The sequence below is a fragment of the Antrostomus carolinensis genome, unplaced genomic scaffold (genome assembly GCF_000700745.2).
Source record: "Antrostomus carolinensis isolate BGI_N321 unplaced genomic scaffold, ASM70074v2 scaffold15680, whole genome shotgun sequence".
NCBI classification, from domain to species: Eukaryota; Metazoa; Chordata; class Aves; order Caprimulgiformes; family Caprimulgidae; genus Antrostomus; species Antrostomus carolinensis.
This window is the reverse complement of record NW_010290659.1, coordinates 4,965-31,067: the sequence shown is the minus strand read 5'-3', so window position 1 is coordinate 31,067 and position 26,103 is coordinate 4,965. Positions and strand designations below refer to the sequence as shown.

The following is a 26,103-nucleotide window of genomic DNA, read 5'->3' as shown; positions in this document are numbered from 1 at the left end:
AATATGATGGATCATGGCTTTGCAACTTCATTTGCCAGTTCAGGACCCACAGAGGCATCCCATCAGGTCCCGTGGACTTGTGTACCTTCACGTTCCTTAGGTGGTCCCGAACCTGATCTTCTCCTACAGTGGGCCAGCAGAAAGGTTAATATGGGGAAAAAAATATATATATTCTATGGAACTCTTTGACAGTTTTCTTCTTAAAAGCCAAGAACTTAGTAGACATCTACTGAGACAACTAAACTTATTTATAACTAAGGAGAAGAAGAGTTATGGTAGAAAAGATTGCAGTAATTCAGGATAAATATAAAACTTTTTAATTGACCTTTGACTGTCAAGGTCTGGGAATAAACTTCGTCACTGGCAGGTCATTATAGTATTCCTGTGTTCTGCACTCAGCAGGGACAGTGGTCCCCAGGGACTGCTGTTAGGAGTTCTGCAATTTCTACAGCTCCCAAGCACAAGTGTCCAAGCATCTCTGAGCAGTAAGAAATCCCCATTTCCCAGGAACCAAACCTCTGCTGCCAAGGTCTGAAGCAGGAGCAGTACACAATGTGTAGGGCAGGGCAGCTGCTGACCTGAAAAATCATCTGATGCTCTCAGAGACACCTTTTGTGGGAGTTACTTTCTTGTGGACGATTTTTTATGATACTCAAATCATTTGTTGTGGCTTACTTTTCTTTCCATTTTGTAAATGAAGGAAAGGGAGGAATGCTGGGAGATTTATGTTTTCTTTTCCCCCCTTTTCCCTCCACACCAGTAAAGCCAGGATTCAAGGGATTGATTTATTTATTTTTTATTAATTTTTGAAAGTGTTATTAGTGTAGTTCTCTGACTCTTCCTCAGGTCTTAAATTCAGGAGATTTTTTTGTTATGCTAGAATTTATTGAGATCCTTTCATTTGTCTTCTCCCTGACACCTCCAGTTACTGTTAAATGTCTTAATTCCAAAAAAACCTAACAACTCAAAACCTTAAAAATCCAGTAATTTATTTGTTTTTAAGAAAAACTAAGACAGGGGAGGAGAAGATCCTGTTAGCAAATACACCACAGAAGGGAAATTGCTGCATTATTTTAGTTGCCTGACAATCTCTATTACATCTGTCAGACAGAAAATTCTGTCTGGACATATTGAACCCACAGTCTTCAAATGCAAGCAGTGAATGAAATATCAAATCTGTTGCTGAATTACTGTTATTACAAACAGTTCTAATTATTTTTATTGCAAAATAGATTTTTCCATAATAAAACCTTTAAAATCTTTTAGCAAAACTGTTATACATACTCTTTTTATCAAAACATGAGAAACTAATTGTCATTGAACAAGAGGATGGTAAGAGCATGTGCTGCTTTATCTTCATATCCCCATTGACTTTTTCAGTTTATCAGCTTATTGCTTCAACAAGAGGATGGTAAGAGCATGTGCTGCTTTGACTTTTTCAGTTTATCAGCTTATTGCTTTCATTTTGTTGTATTAGTGTCCACAGTTGGCATTTAGGTTTCTTTGTTGAACAAGCAATTTCATCACTTTATAACACACAAATTAATTTTTTTATCTGTATATAATGGTAGAATGCAAAATCACAAATCACTTGAAAGTTTGATTTCTGAAGGGAATAAAGTTTATGTAGGTTACTTCATTTTGTCATGACTCCCTGTCTCCTCACCAACCCTGCTGCCCACTTTGATCCCAGGTTTACACAGCTGTACTTAACTTTTGAAGATGTATTTTCAAAGACTTCGTGAAACTTGATGGCTATTCAGACAAGTGAGACCAGAGTTAATGCCCCCACAGAGCAAAAGGCGGAAGCAGAGACTCGAGTCCTGTCTCGTTTGTGTTTCATCTGCCAGTACACTTACAGCCCATGTGGCTGGGGGCAGGCGTGCGTGTAGGGGAGACTGTCATGTCTTTGCATATGTCCATCACACATCTATAGAAAACACAGGTTTATTGTTTCTGTGACTCAAGAAACAAGATATAATTTTGGTGATGATGTTGTTATGAAGCTCTAAAGTTGGTTTTGGGCAGGAGCCCAGAATCAAGATCAGACTGGATTTTTTGAAATTTAAAATATGAAGTTTATTATTGAACTTTGAAGAACTGAGGGAAGTGTGCATACAGAGAAAGTCACCTAAAAAACCCAGATGTTACTAACTGCCTGTAAGCCTAAAGGTTCACAAGTTGTAAAGCCACTAAAAGAAGCAGTAAATAACCACAAGCCCAGGACTGGTGATGTTAGAAGCTTTCCCTTACTTTGTCTTGAAACAGGACCTAAATTATGGTATAGGTATCATGCAATTTATTTATTTATGTAATGGCATCCTTTGAACTTCTTTCGTTCTTGTCTAGCCACTTTCTCTCCATGCTGCCTTATCTTCTCTTCAGTAGCCATATGTACTTCATTACAAGGAAAAACTGAATAGCAGATCCAAGTAAGAAGTGTTGCAAAAGTATTCCTACAATTTTTATAGATATCTGGTGGTGAGGGAAGTCTGCCTTTGCTCCCTTCTATCTGCCTCTATTCCCTCCAGGAGAACCCAGAGAGACCAACTTCTCTGGCTTTCACCATTGCTGGTCCCTAGAAAATGTGATATAATTTGAAATATATAGATATCTCCTCTCTGAGATACATATAGATAGATGTATATATCTTCTCTGCTATTGGATATAATGCTGCAGTGCACCTAATTTTAAGTAACTGATGTAAAATTTGGCATAGCAGAGAGGATCGCTTAATTTTTGGCCATTTTCACCTCGCCCTTTCAACAGCTCTTCTCTGTCTGGATTGTTTTCGCCTTGGAGTAACTGCTGAAGCCATTGGGGATCACAGCATTCCAGACATACGCTACGGGTGTTGTAATAATAGGGGAGAATGGGATGACTTTATAAAGAATTAGCCTAATTAAGAGGATGTCCAAGGGTCAAAAGTGTTGCAGACAAAGGCAGATGGACTGGCCTGCTCTGATTTGATTCTCCTATTTAATTCCCTGAGTCCCCGAGTCTCCAAGCCAGCTGGGTTGGAATGAGTAGGAAAGCAGAGTATTTTGTGTTTCTCAGCAGTGATTTATTTGTAGAGGTGAAACCAGGGAATTTCCCTCTGTGTGAAACTCTCTGCTCCTTGGCTTCAAACGTTCAATAAGTTCTCTGCCAAGGAATGTTTGTCCTCTCGGGACAGATCAATGAACACGTACAGATTATAAGTAACCTTTTGCTTTAGCTTACCCTGTGCATAGTGACCCACTGTTGACTCAATGCCTTGGTTACTGGTCATTACTGCAGCGGCCTCCCCCCTCCATTAATTTCACACATCTATTTGTCTCCTGTGGCCAGGGGAGAAAGCTGTGTGGGAGGAAGAGGATTTCTAATGCAAGATGTATTGGCAAACCCTATTGTTGAATAGAACATAATTTGGAAGGACCTTCTGAAAAGCTGTGTGCACCGGCAAGCACTTAAAGACAAAACATGGTTGTGCAGATGTATGTATATCAGAGAAAATTAGGACAAAGGGTCCTTCCCATCTTAGTTGTGTCTGAAGCAGAGACATGTATATGGTGCAGCCATTTTATCAGTAGTAATTATTTCATTCTTCATGGTGATATAATGGACAGAGTTTTAAATTTAACTCTGATTTTCAAAAATGCAGTCCCACTTGGTGCTGATTGCATTTGAATAATGAAAAGCTTTACCTCTGTAAGTCTAGGCTGTGGGGTGATGTACTTGGTACTAGCTTGACAACTTAACCTTGGAGTCTGTAGGAGCAACAGTACACGCTGCAAAACCATGTCTGGCTCAAGGTGGTGGCTTGGTTTTTTGGTACTTCAGTGTTGCTATTTAAGGTAGCCAGGGATTTCCTTGGCAGAGTAATGAGGATGCACATCTTCATTTAGAAAGAGAGAACTGCAAATGGGAGTGGGGGTATTGGTAATCTTCAGAGCCACCTGATGGAGGAAGGCTTCTTGTGGCATTAAAGAAACAGCAAGTATGAGGTGGTGGGACTGTGGAGAGCCCAAAAAAGAGACTGACTTGTTTTGCTTTCAATTTCATTTTGTACTTGAAATAGAGTTTATAGTAAATGGTCATTTGTTAATGTTTTTTGAGTTGAAGATATATTTTGCTGCTTTAACAGGGCAAAAAGGACGTTTCCCAGATATTTAACAACATCTTGAGAAGACAAATTGGCACTCGCAGCCCTACTGTGGAATACATTAGTGCCCATCCACATATCCTGTTCATGCTTCTGAAAGGGTAGGTGCTTTAATTTAATTTTCCTTAAAGAGCGTTGCCTGGAACATGCTGGCATTGCAGTTGATCTACTTTCTCACTTTTAGTTAAAAAAAAAAGAAAATAATTTTTAGATTTCGTTCCAGATTTCTTATTTTCTTTCTTTCATAATGACTTTCTACTTTATAGTTTTTAATGACTGGATTATTTTACTTGGCTGTTATTTGTTCACCAAACTTCATGTTGGAATAATTACGTGCCGATTGTTTTCGACTGCTCCCCACGTGATGTGTGGTTAAGTTCTTCCCCTAAATTCTTGTTGTAGCATTGTTGATGACTGCTGAATTTCATTTAGAACTTTTTGCATTGCAGGAGTGACCTATAGTGGTGTCTGTAAATAACTGGAATCAAACTGGACCACTGTGTGGTAGAACAGAGAGAAGCAGAAACACATAAAAAGAACAGTTGTGTCTGTGGGACAGACTTCTCCAGTGCTTGTAACCACATGTGAACTTTAACTTAATTCTGTAATGAGCTCCACAACTTCCAGCATTAATGGGTTTTTTTGTCTTTTAATCTTTGAGGGAGTCAGTGCTCAGCTCTAACCCAGTGGTTCCCAAGGTAATTTGGCCAAGGAGGGGAAGTAGACTGCTGTGTGGAGAGGACATCAGCTGCAGTTACATTCAGGAATGCACAAGTGTTGGCCTAAAACTCTTGAGGTTTCTGTCCCCTTTACTCTTGACTAAAAGCACCTTCTGTTCATCAAGAAGCTTTGCTTTTCCAGCCCTTGAAGTCTACTGTTTTCTGTCCAGTTTTCTTTTGGCTTTAGGATTTTGTTTATTTTTCCCTAAGGAAAGGAGAATATATGTGATTGGGATTAAACAACTGATGTAGAAATAAGTGCATTTATTAGCTGATCAGTATGAAACAATGTGGACACTCATAGTAGTTGTATGGTCACATTAGTAACAGCCATTCAAGCCTTTTAAACTAATAGTTCTTAAGACAATGAATTTTTTTAAGTGTCTTTCTTGATCTTGAGGTTGAAGATTTGCATTTTTACCATTTGCTCCGCAGACAGAGTTAGGAAAATAATTAATCACCATCTAAGATTTCTGTATGACAAGGCTGCAGCCCCAAGGGTAAAATTCCCCTCAGCCAGCTGCTCCCCTCTCCCAGGAGCAGGCCCGAGCCAGGAGAGGAATATGCACAGGAGTCCTCTAAAATAGTTATTTCCTTCAAAGTTGGTCACATTCCAGTACAGCTGAGTAGGGAAAAAAATAACCAAGAGAACTAGTTTTAGTACCAAGGATTTCAAGAACTGTGAGCTTGTGGTTGAATGTGGTGGCAAAGCTCTTTCTTGGTTGCTGTGATAGGAGGAGGTGTGGACCTGCTGCCTTCCTCGCAGGCAGGGCGGTGGGGAGGCCAGGCAGGTGCCTGGGCTGAGCTCGGTCTTGCTCTTACAAGTAGAGAGATTTGTTGTGATTTAGATTTAATTTTGAAACTCTTGGCTTGTTTTGTGTTACTAAACGCCAGCTTCCTCAGAAAGGAAACCAGGAAGCTAGTTACATGGATTTTGGTTTCATTTGTTCATTAAAATTCACCATTTATATAAACCTCAAACTAGTAATTTCAGAACGGTGATGATAATTCTCTCAGTCATCATTAAGTTGTACAGCTGTTTTCAATTTCATCCACAGATACAATCATTTTCTTCCCTTTTCTTTGTCTTTTGCTTTTTTGATTTTTCACTCATTTTGTTTTTGCACGTTGCACATTTATCACTATCTTATGTCTGGGCTTTATTTAAAGCTAAAAAAAAAATTTTGGATCATATCCCAGATATTCTTCAGCATCTGTAAAACCAAGAATATAAAGATGATAGTAAAGATTTCATGTTATGCTTATGTGCTGCTGACCAGCATTTTACGGTAGGTGACCTGAGCCAGTGGATGTATTTAAATGGCATCACTTATGTGCCTTTTTGGAGATTGCTGCTGCATGCAGCAGTGTGTCTGTGTTAGTCTGGTCCTCAGGCTCCTTGTTCTTGATTTCTTGACTATCTCTCCACAGCACTGCACTGTATCAGAATTGCCATTTCTGGATTTTCTTGTTAGATAAGTGCTGTTGAATTCACCAGCATAGTGAAGAAGACAGTCCTGTCCAGCCCTGATGGTGTCTGAGCAGCTGCTGCAGAACAGTGTAACGATGTCAGACATGATGCTGCCTTACCTGCCTATGCTCTGCTGCTGGGACTGTCTAAAAACGATACTTAAAATACGTGCCCACAGCAAGGGCAGGGCCCTGAACACCCAGCTCGCTGCATGCAGGCAGTGTGCGGTGCCTGTGTGCAACCAGCTGTGAGACTGGGAAACACACACTTCATGTGAGACACCACCACTTGAAAACATGACTTGAGGCCACATTTTCATATTTATTTAATGCTAAATGAAATATATGAAATCAAAATCTGCTTAAAAGAAAGTGGATTTGGCTGGCTTGGACCATTCAGTGTTTGTTATATGACATTATTTGGTGAGAAAAAAAATAAACTATTTCTACCATGACTGTAAAATAAACAGCCTAGGACTATTGTGAAGACTGGTCATTGTTTTTACTTGTATTGGATGCAAAATTTCCTCTGCCCCCTGACAGTCAGTTCCCAACAGCATCAACAAAAGGTTGCTTTTTCATTGCATAATGTGAGCTCTGTTGAGTGGGAAGGATCCTGAATCAGAGCTCCCTCCCAGTGTTTCCTGCCTAATACTCCAGCAGCACTGCCAGCTTGAGATAACTGTTCTTACCTTTTAGGCTTCGTTTTACTTGTTGACTACTTCCTTCCAGCTTCTCAGCTTCAGAAAAACATACAGCACATAGTTCACTACTTTTTTTTTTCTTTTTTTTTTTTGTAGATTAATTGACCTTCCTGCTGCATGAGGACTTGCTTTAGTAGTGTCTTATTTTCTGTGTGTGCAGGCTTTGTGTATGAGTAGGATTTCAGATGAATACAGTGTTTGGTGTATATAGAGTACTGGATATATTTGGAACAAATTTTTTCTATGGTGGCAGCATATTGCATGAGCCCAGAAATAACTTTGTTCCTTTGTAATCTAAAATATTTTCCCTCTAGTGCCATGACTGTAGAGGACTTGAAGTTTGTGGCACTTCCATTGTTTCTCACAAGTGACAACTGTATAAGCTCCTTTGTGAATAAGTATCATGCCACATGCTAACTAATGTACTCAGTCACTGCTCCAATCTTTTGTGATGATCTCTTCATATCATAGTGCAGTTAAAGCTTGAGTGGTATATTGACTAAAGTTGCAGAATTCCCCTTGAGTTTATCCAAGGATAAACTCAAGCTATAGAAGTTAGTGTAAAATCAGATCAGAATATAGCTGTTTGTCAAGACCTTGTGTCTCCCAGGCTCAGTGCCTTCCTAATCTCCTGCCTGTGCTCCTTACCTTGTACCGTCTTCTGCACTAGCCACACAAGTAGGATTTCCTTTGCGCTGAGATGCATCTCTGCTCTCAGTCTTGCCTCTTTCAGCCTCCACAGGCAGTGGTTTGAAATATTTCAAGTCCATTATTTCCTTTCCTGCTTGCCCCCAGTCAGAATATGGGGGTTTCTTTTGGTTATAAGTTCATCCAAACAGAAGAGCTCACTGTTTTTTCCTGCTGCAGGAGGACATGAGCACAGAGCACTAATTGCTCATTAGAAGTGATTTTTTCAAAATGTGTTTCATGCATTTCTATCATTCCTGCCTGATGGCTTTGCATGTAAGTGTGGGTGCAGAAAACATGCCAGTTATGACTGGGCAGCCAGTAAACTTCTCCCAGGCATATTCCAGGAGCCAAACCCAACTTCCCTTGCTTCTGTGAACAGCCAAAGGTCCATAGCCCACTTCCAGATAATGGAGCATTTGACTAAGAATGATTCTGTTGATACTTATGTTTTAAAAAGTTATTGTGCTGGAAACAATGTAATTTGCTTTTATTCCAACCAAAATATTCCTTAGCCAACTATTAAATATTTTCCTGGCTGCACTCCTAGGAGCAACTCCACCTCTTTTTGCTTGAAAATTAGTATTCCTGTTAATGGAGTCAAGGAGAGGTACGCCTCAACGGAAGACATCAGCGAATCTCCATTGTCTAAAGACTTACAAATTCACATGTGCAAATGTTTCCCAAAAGGAAACAAATAGGGGCTTGAGTGCCTGCATTTCCTTGAGGGTGGGAAGTTTAATTTGCCTGTTTGGAATAATAGTTCATTTTTCATTAAGCCAACTATTGTTGACATCAGGTTGAAGTATGCAGCTCTGGTATGCTCGCAAAACACCACCATTCTTTTAAATTGCAAGCTGGTGGTAAATTTGAGGGCCCACTCACTTAGAGCACAGATGGCATTTTGTTTTTCTTTTTTTTTTCCTTTTTTGGCCTAGTGATAGGAATTAATTGTGTGGAGGAAAAATGATGCTGATAAGCTTTGGGTGATAATACACAGTTCTGATATAGTATAACCAGCTTATTGAAACAGAGCGTGCTTTCTGTCCCCTGGGACTTCGTCACTTTCACATGACTGAAGATTGCTGGAAGAAGTTCATTCTAAGTCCTTCCTGACTGTCGGATTTCATCCCCTTTAAAAAAAAAAAAAGTGTTTCTAACAGTTTTGTTTCAGATTAATTTCAGATATAAAGAAATCAAGACTTTTATAGAAATACAAGATGGTCTGAATTACCCCTCCCTCCCTCCCCTTTGAAGATCAAGAAGCATGCTGGCTCCTGGCTGTTGCCATAACAGGATTGTAACCTGAGGAACGAATGCTTGTCTCCTGAACAAAGTTGTAGCCTCTGCAGAGGAGGGATTGAGCAGAATTCCTCCTAAATTGCAAAAAAGATCTTCACAGCTACAGAATGCTTAATCCTGTGTAGACTGCCTGGATAGACTCTTCCTACCTTCCTTGGTAGATATTAATATTCTAGAGCGATGTTTGCTAGGAGAGTGGGCACTGTTGGATGGTTGTGAGGTGTTATATTTTTCTTGGATAAACTGAGGAGCTCAGAATTAAATCTGAAAAGGGAGATTGTTATATTGTATGGGCTTTGCTTTCTCATCAATCCAAAAGGCTGAAGGAGCTCTGCTGAAACACGATGTGTTCCCCGCAGTCTTTCTGCAGAGAGGAGACATAATGAGCATTTACACCAAGATGTGTTTTGGCTTGCAGAGGCAAAGGTCTGCGGTGGAAATCGCTGGCAGCCTTATCTGTGTGTCTGCTCCTTAGCTTGGGTCTGAGGTCCTGAAGCTGGGCACCGTGCTGTGGCTGGGACCTGCCGTCCCTGTGTTCTGTCCCCTCTGGCACACGCCTTCCCTACGCTACAAAGATCCCCATTGCTAGAAAAATGCCCGTTTATCTGTGTTCTTCTAGGTTTTGATCTTTTCTGTTTCTTTTCATTCTTCAGATATGAATCCCCAAATATTGCCTTACGCTGCGGAATTATGCTGAGAGAGTGTATCCGGCATGAACCCTTGGCCAAAATCATACTTTTTTCGGAACAGTTCAGAGACTTTTTTAAATATGTGGAGTTGTCAACGTTTGATATAGCTTCTGATGCCTTTGCTACATTCAAGGTAAATTCCATGATACCTGCATCATAGTGTTGTGTTAGAAATGGCACTCCATCAGTAGTTATCACTGACTGTTGCGTTGCCTTTAAACTTTTTTATTGTTCAGTAAAGGATATAATTAATCCTTGGTCTGTTTGTAGCAGGATTCACAACAGTGATCAAGTCTGCAAAGAATCTTTAATTCAATACAGATTTACATTTCACTAATGTTCTTCATCTTGATAACCCAAGGTCTTTTATCCAACCGTTAAAACTCAAATTAATAATGTATCATGTACAGTTCTTGTAAAATGCATAACCTTTTTTTCCCCCTGCCTTTCCCCAGGCACAAAACCACTAACCATCATGACCACAACCAGTAAATAGAAGGAATAATTTAAAGTTCACTTTTATAATCCTCTAATTTTTGCTGATCATTCTGTTTTACAGTGAAGTTCAGACTAATGCCATGCCCACTGATTATTTTACAACTTATTGTATGCTTACTTTTGTGACCCGTGGTTCCCTGTAAGGGCCATACTGCTACGAGCTAAGTTGGTGAAAGCACCTGCATAGACTCTGTATAGAGTCTGTGTTGTATTAAAAATGAAGTTGAGTGAAGCTTGCCGAATTTCTTGGAGTTTGTAGGTGACCATCATCTTTCCTGCAAGGTGCCAGTATAGTCTTTGAGAAAAATTTGGTGTCTATGAGCTTAAAGTACAGGGAAGATTTATTTATTTATGAAAAATAATTTAAGAAAGCTGGGAAAAATTCTTTTCAGGTAAAGGCTCTTCTAAATATAGACATAACTTTTTTTTTCCTTTATCATTCCTTGCTGTCATGGAAACAAGTTGTTCATTCTTTCCTTTCAAAGCTAATTAGAAACATGATTAGATAGACCTTAGGAATAACTGTAAGGAATGTTAGATAGAGTTCAGTTCAGCAATTAAATGGGTTTTTACTAACCTACTGAATGGGGTAGAGATCTGCATAATGGTGAAAATGTTGCATTCTTCAGGAATGAATTGAGCAGGATTACCAAATCAAACAACCTGTTAATCAATAGCAGCATCTTTCAGTTATTTTAAGTTGCAGTGGCCTGGTGTTCATTAGGTAAATGTTATGAAAGTGGAAACTTTCATAACAGAAACACAGAGAAGTAAAAGTACATGTGTAGGACTGTATAAAATGCAACTGAGATATTTAAATCCTCTGTCTCTGGCATTTTACTCTGTGCTACCAAGAGTGTTTGTCCCTAGTCAGAAAAAGTGCTCCTGGACTCTGTTCCCAGCTTGGCAGAAGAGATCTGCATCTTTTGCCCAGGTCCTGCTTTGAGCAGGACAGCAGAGTGTGTGGTGGGTGATGGACAGTCTTCACCTCAGCCAGGGAGCATGATGGAGACAAGGGTCAGTTACTCTGTGGCAAGGACCACAGGCTGCTGTGACCCTCCCAAGAAAAGAGGCATTGATGTTGTTCATGGATCTACAGCTGTGGAACTTAACTTCTGTCCCCTGTGATCTCAGTGTATTTTTAGCTGGATTTAAAAATAGGATTCTACATCCTCACGTGCACTGGAAAGAGAAGAGTGTGAGGACAGTTCGTGCTTGGACGCAGGGCAGAAATCACCTTTTAAAATGCTTGGGGAAAATCTATAAACTGCATTTTAAAAAAATACCTCTTATTTTAAATTACCTGACCTGATACACGGTCAGTTCTGGAAATAAACCAGCTATTCATCTCATCTCCTCTTTGTCTGTTGCTCTGAATAACTCGAACAGCAAGAAGTGATGTAGAAGCAACTGAATCATGAAATATGGAGCTACTTAATTTCTACCGTAAAAATAAGTGCTATGACTGCTCACTGACTGGATTACTGAACTCGTGTTTTTGGTTCTGTTTCCCCTGTGTTGGGGTTGTAGCGTTGCCACCAGGGTGTCTGGTTCAGAGCTGACAGTCTTGGATAGTCTATGAAGCAGAGGAGAACTTAATCAAATGTGCATTAAAGTCTGAGGATATTTATATTAGAGAAGTATTGGAATTTTTTATGATTTGAAGATGTACTTCTTAATTAAATTCAACCAGGTGCACTGCAGAGAGGAAACAGAGCTGCTAAAAATGCAGAGGAAAGTAGCTTGTATTTTGATATACAATTGGCTGTGGAAGGGACCAGCCGCAGTTGATTAAATACTGCTGCTCCATGCTCTCTTGTGATTTTATATGAAAAATTCATTTTTTATTATATTCCATTTGTTCCCCCTATTGCCTCCCAACTGCCCTCTGTAAAAGCTGGTGACTCATGTTTGTTGCACTCAGCCTTTTAAACTGCTATCATTGCAGTCCTGCTAAATAAAGGAATATATTAAAAAGATGTACTGAATTTTACAACACTCTGCTTTCCTCTTATAATTGATGGTAAAAATAAATTAAGGGATTAGTATGTAAAGGATTTATTTGTGATTCTGTAGAGGATGCATTTGTGTGTCTGCTTCTCAGTCTTTGACTGTGGGGAAGGAAATCAAGGAAAAGATGATGAAAAAGATAGCAACTGATTTGCAAAAAAAAAATATCGACTGGAATGGACTTCATCAGGCATTTATTGCAATCAGAGTTATGTTTTAAAGGAGGCAGTAAGATAAAAATTAAACTTAAATGCCTCAAACTAGCCACTTCATTTCATAAGCAGTTCATCCAGTAGAGACTTGATTACTTGATTTCTTCTGGAGCTGAACATTTGCACCTCTGTCGCTGAACACCAGCATTCCCATTCTGTGGGAGAGGTTGCTTTAATTTAAACTGGAACTAGTTGGCCTTTCAGCATGGGAGGCATCCCATCCAGCTGTCTAACAGGTCTGCTGCTGCTTGTGTCAGTAAGCCCACCTTGGGCAGAAAAAGGGCTGCAGAAGGGATACATCCCTCCTACCCAAGACCCCTTTCTGGGGAGGGAGTGGCTGTGGAGGGAGCCTGGATGGCTGTCTTAGATTGGAGTCTAACTTTTAGGCTTTAGATAAATAAATGTATATGTACAGTGGTTGAATTTGAGTCTTCCTTGTTATATTTATTGGAGATGAGCAATAGCAGTTGATCAAACTTAACATAATCTTCCAGCTGTGGGGTAGCATGTAGATCACTCATGGCTATGGGGCTAGAGCTGATCACTCATAAAGGGTTAATTTACCTTCTTTCTTTCCCTTACCCCAGTTTATTTTAAATACTGTGCACAATGGCCATAAGAAAAGGTCGGAGGGAAAAGGAATATAAAGGAAGTTTTAGAATAGTTTTATATTGATTCTGTTAGTATTCACTGAATTCTCCTTAAAATCCTAGTTAATGTACAATGCAGTTTTGGTTTTAAGTGCTTTCTGTCTATCGAAATAATGTTGGAAATGCCTTCTGAATGATGATCTGGTGAAAAATACTAAAATACTTTTGAGAATAAAGGGACAATCAAATGAGCACACTCTCTCAGGTAACCTTTCTCTGCTCTTTCTCAGGACCTGTTAACGCGACACAAGTTGTTGGTAGCAGAATTTCTGGAACAAAATTATGATGTGGTAAGTATAAATGATAGCAGAATTTTTTAAAAAATTGCTTGTGCTTAGCTGGAAAAAGTGCATTTTCAATAGCAAAAGATTTCAGGCTCCACATAAAATAGTTACATAGGACTGTGAAACTAAACATTGCTTTTATTAAAGCAGAATCTTCACATGGCATTTGAAATACAAGTGCCCCCTCTGCACACACGCGGGGACATGCACCAAGGTTTCAGGAGAACTCGTCATTTAAAAGCAAGTTTTATTCTTGTCTGCAGGCATCATGTCTCCTCATATGTGAACAGAACTGTCAACTTTGTAGGTAAACAGATCATGGGGAAAAAAGCATGCACAGTTTTAAAGTTCTGTGACATTCCAGCACTGGTAGGGCCATACCAGTGTAATTTACAAGACTTTGGGACAGAGGAGAAGAGTTACTGGAAGAAGTTTTAGCATTACTGGAAATTACATGTACCTAACTGGGGGACTGAGGTGTGAGTATTCTTCTTACAATGCTAACGCAATTAGTCCCTTGGTTTGCTGCCGTTATTCACTTTGGTTTTTGGCTTGGTTTTGAACCAAATGTGGGTCAGAAAAATTCCACTGGAATCAATTAAAATTGGACTGATAGGGATCATGGAATTAGACTACAGGTTATGTTCTCATGTTACCTGAGATATTCTTTATTTCATTGCCAAAGTGAAAAGGCCAAAGACTATTTCTTTCATTCCAGAGTTACCAAGAAGGTTAAATAAAGATCAGGCTTATTATTGCTGAGTCACAAATGCAGCTTAACTGGAGCAAAATTAGTGTCTCTGCTAATCTTTCTCTTAATACTGAAGCACTGCAATGGAACAGTCCCTATTCTACGTTTATTTAATATTTAAAATTTTTAAGTATAAATTGTGGAAGTAAGCATTTTTTTAGGTTATTTTTGGACAGCAGTGTTGGGTTTTTTTGCTTGGTTGGTAGATGGTTCACTGTGAGGGTGGTCGGACACTGGAACAGGTTGCCCAAGGAAGCTGTGGATGCCCCCTCCCTGGAAGAGTTTAAGGCCAGGCTGGATGAGGCTTTGAGCAACCTGGTCTAGTGGAAGGTGTCCCTGCTGATGGCAGGGGGTTGGAACTGGATGATCTTTAAGGTCCCTTCCAATCCAAACCATTCTATGATTCTATGATTCGAACATATCGTAGCCTTCTTTCAGTGTTCTTGACCACAGGATTGCCTTGGCCCAATTCTGCAAAAGCTGGCATGCAGTCAACTCCTAGTGACCCTCATTGGGCAAATGGCTTTAATGAGCTGCTCAAGGCAGGTGGCACCTCACAAAAGTAGTTTTTTGGTGTACTCCAGTATGGTATGCACCATCACCCATTTGGGGTATTGCCTTAAATCAAAGCAAGTCATGACCACAATATGAGTGAGTGGACGTTACACACCGGGCCCGTGTGTCCTGGCAGCAGATTCACCCTCCTGTAAGAGAAGGCTGTACAGGCTCTGGCTTACTTCTGTCCTAGTTGGCTCCCACCAGCTCCCGTTACATCCAGTCCATATGTGGTATCCCTCTCTGCAGTATTTGGAGGAGGAGTGTTCCTGGGCATTAATTCACTGCGTGATAACCAGCCAAGAAAAAAGGCCATGAGAGCTGGGCCTGGCATGGCAGTGAAGTGTTAGAGAGCGGCACTGCTGCAGCCTCCGCTGCTCCTCTGGGGTGGGAAGGGCCAGGAGGAGGAAGGATGGACATGAATCAGATGCATTGGTGTTTTCTTGTTTCTCTAGATCTTCGAGGATTATGAAAAACTCCTTCATTCTGAGAATTATGTAACAAAGAGGCAATCTTTGAAGGTAAAGTCAAGTCTCTCAGCACTTGCCCCCCAGATTTGAACTGCACGTTACGCAGAACATCACGATGCACGTACGGCCACAGAGCAGCCATGTACTTTCTAACAAAAAAGAGTGCTTGGGATGCTCTTCTTATAATGCACAAGAGCTCGCTGTGTCTTTTCTTTCCTAGATCTCTGGTGAAGCATTGGCCTGTTCCTATAAAGCAAGCACTATCATTCTCCCTCTGACCTCAAATCTGTACTTTGGTTTGGAATGTAGGTTAAAATGAACTTGAGAGTAACGTGATAATCTCTGTTTCTCTGGTGCTGTTTGCTGCTACAGCACCAAGTCTGACATGACCTGCAGATGGGACCAGATAGGCATGTTAATGTAACATCCAAATGAAATGAAGGTGTCTCTGTGGGACAACTGCACTGCACTTGCTTCTGTCCTAGCTGGCTCACACCAGCTCCTATTCCACCCAGCCCATGTGGGACCCCTCTCTGTAGTATTTAGAAGACGAGCATTACTGGGCATTAAGTAACTCACTGCATGATAACAAGTCTAGTTACTATCTTTTTAAAAGGTAGTGACATTGAAACCTCTTAGGCAAGCATTAAAATATATTGCTGCTTTCTTTGCATTCAAAAATAATGTGGTGAACTGAAAAAAACCTGGGGTTTTTTTGTAATTTTGTCTATAGCTGCTGGGTGAATTGATTCTGGACCGACACAACTTTGCCATCATGACAAAATACATCAGCAAACCAGAAAATCTGAAGCTGATGATGAACTTGCTGCGAGATAAAAGCCCCAACATTCAGTTTGAAGCATTCCACGTGTTCAAGGTGAGCTGGGATGAACTGTAGAGATGGCAGGCTTTCTCTTCTCCTCATAAAAGTGTTTTTCAAGGTGGGCAAGAGAAAGCCCAGAAAAATAAGGCTAAAGGTTGGGTTTAGAGTCACTTCCAGTGTTTGAGAATGCGTTAATTGAAAATGTTTCTATCACTCAGCCTCTGACACCTGTTTGCCTTCCTTCAGGTGAGATCTAAAACAGCATCATTTTGGTTTGTGCTGAGTGTAGTCACTCAAATAGTGATGAGGTGGATGCTACAAGTAACAAAATACACATCTTCCAGGTCATATCCAGGATATCTTCCCCCAACTCTTAAATAATTTTACGATGTGATTCTGGGTAAAGATAAAAAAAAAAAAGTCTTAAAACTCTACATTAAGACTGAAAGTAGATGATGCTGCCACTTCTAAATTTGCTTTTAAAGGTATTAAAATGATTTTGTAAATCTGAGCTTGAAATGAGTTTAATCCTTCCATCCTTTTGCAGTGATCATTAATGCAGTCTGAATCAATTACCAGACCTAACCAGTGTCCCTTTTTTCATTATGATTAATGTTAATAAGTGAAAAGTTTACAGTTTTCCCATCAAAAAAGTTCTCTGCTCTGGGACATCTGTGAGTTGGATTGTTATTATGCAAAACTACTTTTAATTTGGAATGAGCACTTTCATTTCAAACTATGTAAATAGAGTGGATAAGGGTTTTCAGAAGAGGAATGTTGAGTCTGTAAGGATATCCTTCCCCAAGATGGTTGAGAAAGATACCAGATCACGACAAAAGGCATGCTATTGCGAAAAGGTTACATCACCCTCCACAAATTCAGGGTGACTTGTTGAGTTTTGTACTTCTGCCATTTCTGATTTGGAAAAAAGCTTTCTGATCTTCAGTGTGCATGTTTGGATGTGCAGCTTCTCCAAAAAGCTTTTCATTTTAAAAAAGAAAAAAAAAAGGCTTCAAGGAGCATTACAAATAAAATTCCCTCCCTGATATAAGCAGCTTGGTAAGCTGTTCCCTTGCTGACTTCCTCCAAAGTCAGCTGAACCACTGTGAGTAACTTCTACTCTTCCTCCTTATCAGGAGGTATGTGGCTCCAAGATAAGCCAGCAGTCAGGCTCCAAACACTTGCAGCCTTTGAGATGCCTATGGAGGGAAGGGATCAGAGGATTGGGCTCTCTTAGCCACTCTGTGAATAAATGCCAGATTTTTATGTATGAAACACATGAGTTGCTGTTCCTGAATTAACGATAGGCACGGCCCAGGCCTCGGGAACAGCTGGTTTTGCTTATTTTAAGAGGCGTTTGAACGGATTTGAAATAACTTGAAGGGATTCCAGTGTGCACCCATGTCAGGCATTGCTGTTGCTCCCATTCTGCCTTCCTGTTCCTCCCTTCCTTTTGTTTTCCAGTATGTTGCATCTCATTTCCAGTTAGAGAGGAGACATTGTAGGCTCAGCCTTGCTTGACCGCTTGCAATATTGCTACCCTGTGGACATAATCCTGAGCACACTAACTTCCTCTAGGAGAGCAGCAGGGTTCCCCTTTTAGGTCCTCACTGAGGATCTGGGTTAGCTGGATGTAGAAGAATTCAGCTTCTCCCCAGTGGGCATGGTAGGTATAGGATATGTTATAGAAAATTGCATTGTGAATTAGCTTAGAGTGGGTCAGAGAAGAGCATTTTCCTCAGATTTCACTTCTTAAATTGAATTCTAACTTCTTGAGAACTACTACAGGAAATCCTTAAATATTTTAAGAGAATGTGGGAAAACACTACTGACTTGTGCCCTGTTCTGCAGTGTCCCTGTCTCCTGTTTCTGGGTGAGTGTCCCTCAGCTTGGTTCTCTTGTCAGCTGTAGTAATTCCATGCTAATGTAACTAGGAGAGGAATCTTGTCCTCAGCTTTTAATCTCATAAATTTTAAACCGTGCTTGCATTTTTAAATTGTGCATGCAAAATACCTGTGCAGTCCTGGTTGAAATTACAGTAGACTAACTGCAGTGATCTGAAATCAAAGGTGTGCTGAGAAGTGAATACTTGCTACTCTGTCTGAGCTGCCAAAAGATCTCGGTTTAAATTACCTGGTTTAGATGTTTCACCAGTTAGACACAGTCGAAATAAAAAAGTGCTTGTTTTGTAAGCATACAGATTCCAACACTCCCATGCCCCAGCTGACCCAAAAAGAGACATATGACTCTTACCTTCCTGAGGCAATTTCTAATTATTGAAGACTCAAACTGTAAAATAGAGATTAAAATTATGAGCACCTCTAGTGCAAAAATATTTTGCAGGAACATTTTGTGGCTGAAAATGCCTGTACCCCTCCAAGCTCTGAGAACATTTCACTCAACCAGGATGCTTTGGGTGGGAAACTGAAGTGAAACAGAGCACCCACTTGTAGTGCCTCCTTCCATTCTCCACTGAGGAGATGCTTCATCTTTCTCCCAGCTTCAGCTCCTTCTCTTCCTCTTGCCTGAGCAAAATGAAGCTTTTGCCTTGTGGCACCATCCTAATGACCTGTGGCTGCTTTGTAAAGCTGGATGTCCCAGGCACTGTATGCGTGAGGATTAGCCAGTATTTAATCATCAGGAAAAGCTAACACAGCTCAACCCTTTCCTCCTCTTCCATAAATAATCCAATGAGATTGCCTAGAGTTGTAGGTTTTGAGAGTCAGTGGGTCTTCTCTGCATTGATTTCAGTGGAGAGGTCTCAGCCTTGAGCATGCGCACTTGGAGGACCAAATATTGGGAAGGGCTCTCCAGCTCCTGTGATGGGTTTCTGACAGTTATTAGTGGAACCTGCTTTGAGTTTGCCTGTGGGGGAGACCCCATCTTTCAGACAAACGTGAACGCAGTGCAGGTATTCCTTAGACCTTGTGCATTTACAGATAAAGGCTAATACCAGGCTCTCTTGGGATTCACCTGAACAATTAGATTATTTTGAGGAGAACACCCGGTAGCAGTGAATTTGGATTATGCAACTTTCTTGTTTTTAAGCAGACATTTAGCAAGATATATATTACTGTTTAAATCTAAAAATAGAACGGGTACACTGTGTTTTGTGACCTTAGTTTCATTTTTCCATTCTCTTTTGTGCACATTACAGAGCTACCTCCTGCAGCTTGCTCTGCAAATGGTCTCACATGATTTGCCCATACTGACAGTTTCCTCTTGATATGAAGCTGAAACCACATCTGTGGAGATGTGTTGTCTCTGTTTCTTAGCTGGCGAGTTTTTAGGGCAAGAAGTGTTATAGGAACCATTACACTATAAGCAACATGAACCGTAAGCACTTCCGTGTACAGTTTTCTGACACAGTCAGATTGTGTGTGACCCCAGAGTAACCAACCCAGGGTATCCAACCTCTGTGACCACTTTTGCTCTGCTGTAGTCCCAGGGGTGGTGATGCCTGGTTATTAATGGTAAGGAAATTAACTGCTTGAGGGAGTCCAGCGCAGAGCCACCAAGATGATTAAGGGAGTGGAGCATCTCCCTTCTGAGGAAAGGCTGAGGGAGCTGGGTCTCTTTAGCTTGGAGAAGAGGAGACTGAGGGGTGACCTCATTAATGTTTATAAATATGTTAAGGGCAAATGTCAGGAGGATGGAGCCAGGCTCTTCTCAGTGATGCCCAACGATAGGACAAGGGGCAATGGGTGTGAGCTGGAACACAGGAGGTTCCGCTTAAACTTGAGAGGGAAATTCATTACAGTGAGGGTGACGGAGCACTGGAACAGGCTGCCCAGGGAGGGTGTGGAGTCTCCTTCTCTGGAGACATTCAAAACCCGCCTGGATGCCTTCCTGTGTGATCTCATTTAGGTTCCTGCTCTGGCAGGGGGATTGGACTGGATGATCTTTCAAGGTCCCTTCCAATCCCTGACATTCTGTGATTCTGTGAAACAAGGTCAGATTCTCTACTCAAGTGATTTTGGTATTTGTTTGAAGAAATCTCGAGTATGACTTTTAATGGAGAGCAACAGTTCCACTTTTTGGGCAACTTTTGAAGCTTCAGAGTTGATTTTCATTCCAGACCTTTTCTGCATATTCACAAAACGGAACTGTGCCGAAATGGCTATTTTTAGAGTTGGAATTTTAATATGAGTACTCTCTTTATTTTGGTCTCTATCTCTCTCATATATCTGAATGAAGTGCTCTAGGACATGCAATCTCTGCGTGTTTTGAATAAAGCTGTAGGTTAAACAAAGTTCCCTGTGAAATGTTTTAGCTTCAGTTATACTTAGTTTTAGTAGAAATTTTACAGATGGCATTAATAATGATTTCTGTTTTCAGGGATTTATCTCCAACTCTGTGACAATACAGAGTTCTGAATGTGGGGGGCTCTCTTAAAAGTAAAATTTCATGGTGGTCCTAATCCTGGGCTTTGTGGAGCTGATTGGTTGATACCAGCAGAATTGATTGTTTGCTTAGCTGGAGTATTGAGTAACATTTCAGGAATCTTCTGGTCCTTTAACATTCTCTCTTTACGAGTCCCTGTTGACACTGAGCAAGACTGGCAGTCAAGATGATCTTTGAATGTTCACTTTGACAGTTTTGCAAGGGGAAGATTATAATCTATAAATAACCGAGCAGGAAGATAAACAGGATGTGATGTCTCCTATTAAACTAAGGTCTTTAATTATTTGCTCTGGTCACTAAAAACTCCCAGTTCTGTTTGCAGACTGGATAGCTTTTACAGGAAGAATTATTTAGATTTCTTCATTTTGAGAGTCAGCCTGCAGTTATAAGGAGGCCTGATACTCATTGAAGGAAGATGTTCAGCACTTTCAGGTCAGGCCATAATCCGATTCTTTCTGAAAATGTGAGTCCTGTCAGTTTACTTGATCGTTTTCTTCTCCTAGTCTCAAAGGGGAAACTGAACTCCAAAATTTAAAACTTGTAATGAAGATCTCTAACAGTTACTTTCCTCATCCCTGCCGCAGGCTCACTTACTGCTTTCCTCAAAGGAAGCTTGTCCAAATGACTTAGGGGCTAATCATGGTCCAAATCCTGGAGGTATCCAGCCTCCATCCGCATGGTGACCGGCTGTAGGTCAGCACGTGGGGAGCTGCATCGTGGGGCTGCTCGAGCCGCGAGCACAAACTGCCGCAGTCTCAGCCAGAGCCAAACATTCATACCCATGAGATTTCAAGATTCGTATTCCTCAGATGAGGCACAGACTGGAAGCTGTAAAGTACATTCAGTAGTGATTTACATTCCCAAACCCTTTATTTCTCGTATGGGGAACCAGTAGCAGCATATCGAAGTTATTTGCAAGGGAAGGGATATTGCTTTCAGAACAATCAGCTTTGGACAGTCCATCAAGTGTAGAGAGAGCTGTGAACTGGCTGTCCGACCCGCTAGTAGATGTGTCCCTGGTAAGGTGTGGCACTTTGAGTGCTTGGAGTATATTGCAGGAAGGCTATGATTTGAGAGGGGCTGCTCTGAAGGGATGCTCAGGAGTTGGGGCTGTTGGTGCTACTCTTGAGAAGTTTTAGGTGGCAAGTAGGCATAAAAATAAATGAGATTGTGGCTCAGGGTAGTCAGAGAAAGGCAACGTGGAGGTCTGTGCAAAGGGAGTGTGAATAACTGTAGATATTACACTGTCACAGCGACCACTAGATCAAGGAAAACTTTGTAAAAGGCTTCAGGCCTGGGCTGGGGAGCGTTCAGCCAGCACAGCAGAAGTTGCAGCTCTTTCCCCAGAGCAGAGGGAAAAGTACCTTGAAGCAGGGACTCCTAGGAGCAACCTGAGGAGGAGGGATCCAGAGGAGACAAAAGCACAGGTGGGGATAGGGCTCTTACAGCATCAGGATGCCAGGGTTTAAGAGTAGATGCTTTGCCTCACCTTTACTGAATAAAAAAAAATAGTCTTACCTTCCTGTACTTAGTGTGGCACTGTGGATGTGTGCTGAGCCCCATTCCCTCCACGTGTGGCATTTCCCATGTCGCTCAGGTAACGTCCCCTAACTGGGACGTAGGAAACCCAACAACGGGCCTGCTCTGAATCCTCTCCAGGGCTTTACCAGATCTTTTTTCTGGGGGTGAGGGGCTGCAACACAGCCCCCCAGGACAGTGTGTGCATGTTCCACACCATGTAACACAGCACCTCCCTGTGCAGCTGGACGTGGCCCAGGTTTTCATGTGGCCGCTATCTCAGTGGAGACAAATGAACCTACAGAAAGGCCCCAGGTCTGGAGGCAGCAGCTCCAGGGCTGGGTGAGTGGTGGTGCTGGGCTGGACAACATGCCATTCTGTACTGTCAGCAAATGTTTGTTTTCGTTCTGGTTTGAACAGGCTTGGAGGGAAACTGGACGTTTTCCAGTCCTGTCCATCCTTAATTTCTTCTCATCGGGTAGAGAATAACTTGAGTTATTTATGTCGTTGCACAAGCGCTCGGGTGGTGTTTTGTTGACCAGCCATGGTAACCTCGGTGCGAGCCAGATGTGTGAGCTCCTCCCGGGGTGGCCGGGGGTGAGCTGCGCGCGTGTTCCCACCGCCGGCCCCCTGCCCTGTCCGCCCCTCCTGACTGACATCCGCAGAGCCCGCATCTCCGCGGCATCCTGAGGTCTCTGGGAAGAGCTTGTCACCATTGGCCTTTACAACCAGCTTTAGGTTCCTGTCATCAGCCGGTGTGTATGGCAGAGAAGATGTTAAAGAAACAGTGTCATGGCATAGGGGGTTGTGTGCAGAGCTGGAAAACTCTGTGGCTTTAGGCATTACAGGAGGAAAAATCGGAGCAAAGTTAGATTTATCCTTTAAAAACTACTATTTGAGAAGACCAATAAGCCCACAGCACTGGGCTGGCTGTACCAGGTGAGTATCTGTGTCTCCCCTCCCTGCACTGCCACCATCCTCTGCTCGATGAGGGCAGCGACGACGCTGGGTGCACCACGGTGCTCCTGCTGCTGCTGGAAATTTCCACGCTCCCATGAATGGATTAGGCAGAGGGACGTGGAGCCTCTGACATATTTTTCCAAACCAAAACAAAGCTGGCAAGTCTAATTTTAGGCCTGGTTTAGTGTGGAAATGGTATCAATAGTGACACAAAGCTTTTCCGTTCTCCTTATAATTAATTTCTGTGTATTTGAGTCTTGCACGTGGAAGAGGCTGAGAACTGACAGCTCGCTCGCAACAGCTGGGCTTACAGTCAAACGCTCTTATCGACAAAGAGCAAAATTAAAGGGAAGGGGTACGGCTCAGAGGCACAGCTTTGCCTCAGTTTGCTGTTGAACCAACATGTTTGCACCTCCTCTCTCTCTGCCTTGGGACAAGGCGTGTAGCAGCAGAGTATCTGCCTGCCAGCCTTCAGCTGACTTGTTAGAAAATAACTTATGGTGATATTGTGACTGATGTTCATCTCCCTCTCTCTCCCTCCTCTCTCTCTCCCTCGCTCTGTGTGTCTTGCTGTGCCTGGTTTTGTTTGCATGTTAGGTTTTTGTGGCCAGTCCAAACAAAACACAGCCCATTGTGGAGATCCTGTTGAAAAACCAACCCAAGCTAATTGAGTTTCTGAGCAATTTCCAGAAAGAGAGGACGGATGATGAGCAATTCACTGATGAGAAGAACTACCTGATTAAGCAGATCCGAGACTTGAAAAAGCCAACGGCGTGAAGAACTCCTCTTGTTTTCCAGTGTAGGCATTACTCTTTCGTTAAGTTCCTCTGTGTCACCACAATAGTGCTTGAGAAGGCACAGCAAGTGCCTGGTTTTTATTTTGTCTTTGTTCCTAGATGTTAAGAGTAGAGGGGTTTTACATGAAAACTAAAAAAAAAACCAACCAACAAACAAAAATCTAGAATAATATATTATTTTTAATCAAGACTATAATTATTTATGTCAGTTTAGAATCTCGCTGTAATAGAAGCTGGTTTGACAGATTTTTATTTGTACTCAAGAAGAATGAACCTCTTTGCTTAACTTTATCAGTAAACTCAAGCTGTTGGTGAGTGCACAGAGTAGGTCTTCTGAGGACTGTAACGTTGTTCCTTTGCACCTGTACTTGTGACTTTGTTCTAGTGCTGCACACACGCAAGACTGTGAAAGAGCACGTTCGTCTCTGGAGTTGGCTGCACTTCTAGATCGGCTTCTGTAGCTGAAACAGTGGGAGATGAAAAAGCAGTAAAGGTCACGTTTTCGCTTTATCTTTGCGTTCTTTCATCTTTAACATTTCTTTTCCCCTAGATCAGAGGTTTTCTATTCAGTGCTAGGGAATGGATGAAGACATCAGTCGGATGAGCTGTTTCTGCTGTCCCTCCCTTTCCTCTACATGATCTACCTTGTGCTATTCCCACCAGCTGCCAGCAGACCGATGAGGGGCAGCCCCAGGTGCACAGGGCCCACGTACTCCCCAATGGGAAGAAGGCAAGAGCAACCCTCCTCCCTGAGGCCCATGCTGTATTGCTAATAAGCCTCCTGCAGTCAGTAAAATCAGCAAGAAGCCTGTCCCCAGTTTCAGTGGGAATCATACTGGGTGGTGGCCAGAGCTATGTGGCTGAATCGTGCCGAGTGCCGAGCCCCAGCGCCAGCGCGAGAGGAGGGTCCTCAGCATCTTCCCACCCAGATTCAAATCCCAGCGGTGCCAGGTGGGGTTGAGCTGATGAGTTCAGCAAGGGGATGGTGAAATGGCCTCAGCCTGAGCTGCTCAGTGTCCCGGGGTCCCTGTGTCTGCAGGTGCTCTCAAAGCGGAGAGCGCGCCTTGGGCGCCTCAGCCAGGTGTGGGAGGGAGGCCACCCAGCAGCCCCAGGTGCCAAAGGCTACTTGTAGTCTGGCGTTTTCTGTCCTTCCCCATCCCGATGTCAATTCAGATTCTGCGTTGTAGAAGTTGTAGAAGGGGGGAAATCATGGCACTGTTAATGTTTTCAGCTGAATAAGCCCTGTGGTGCAGACAGTGTTTCCCAGGTGTGTCTGAAGAGTTTTGGGGTCTTTCATTTTCTAGCGGGAGATGAAAATGTTGCTCTGATGCTTTATTAGGAAGGGGAGTTTGAGAGCAGGGAGTGGAAATTTATTGAATTTTTCTGGACAGCCCAAGTTCTGAGTTTTCCTATTTGTTTTAAGACAGCTCTCTAGCTAAACCTCTGGGTAAGGCTGCAGATAAACAGCTGAAACTGAATTGTCAAAACACAACAAGACTTTTTTCCTTCATAAAACTGTTGTATATTGGGGTGACTGATACTTTAATTTATGTGCTTTAGAAAAGGGATGAAACGGAACAGATTGTGGACTCGTGGTTTTTTCAGATGTCAGATACACACCTCAAATGTACATCTTAGTTGCCTGGAATTAAAAAATATATATATTTGCAAGCTATTAAAGGCATGATTACTGACCACCCTTTATTTCTATATCTGTTTTTTTTTCCTCTTGCCTTTCTGGACAGCCAGACTCTGCGCAGTGCTAAATTCTTTCTCTTCTTTGCCAACCAGTTTCAGCAGATGGAGAGAGAGAGAGATGAGCACGGTCTTCAGAGCTAATGCGCTCTGCAAGCATCGCCTCTGCAGCCCTGGCTGGCAGGAGGCCTGGTGACCCAGGCTGCAGTCCAGCGTAGCCTGACTGAGATCTTCACCCCCAGCCCCGCAGGCAGCCCTCGCTATCAGTGGTAGCCTGCGAGTCGATAAAGGACCAGCTCCAGAACAGCAGTCCTCAGAGCTCCTCTAAGATTCTTCACTGTGAGGGTGGTGAGACACTGGAACAGGTTGCCCAGAGAAGCTGTGGATGCCCCCTCCCTGGAAGTGTTCAAGGCCAGGCTGGATGAGGCTTTGAGCAACCTGATCTAGTGGAAGGTGTCCCTGCTGATGGCAGGGGGCTTGGAACTAGATGATCTTTAAGGTCCTTTCCAACCCAAACCATTCTATGATTCTAAGATTTGGAGCCTGAAACCAAAGGGTGCTTGGCTGTGCTCTGAGCTCCTGGGGTGGGGCTGGTCTCCAGGGCTGGATTAAGAGAGACACGTGTCCATTGCCTCAGCCTCTGGAGTCACATGAGAACATCAGGCTTCCAGCCTGTGCTCGGAAAAAGTGTCTAAGGGTGTATTTCTGGGGAATGCCTGCCCCTGACAATGTGCCTGTAGCCCATGCAGAGGTGCCCACCG

General features: G+C 42.2%; 1 protein-coding gene across 1 annotated transcript; it reads left to right on the top strand.

Moving 5' to 3' along the window:
* Nucleotides 1-4,126: 4,126 nt before the first annotated feature.
* LOC104529652 (calcium-binding protein 39-like) lies at nucleotides 4,127-24,172 on the top strand (the record flags this gene model as incomplete). The annotated part of the gene is made up of 6 exons (XM_010174016.2): nucleotides 4,127-4,245; nucleotides 9,680-9,848; nucleotides 13,316-13,375; nucleotides 15,131-15,196; nucleotides 15,879-16,022; nucleotides 23,448-24,172. Coding segments are annotated over 6 exons (738 nt in total), but the record flags the coding sequence as incomplete, so codon positions are not given.
* Between the last annotated feature and the right edge of the window lie 1,931 nt (nucleotides 24,173-26,103).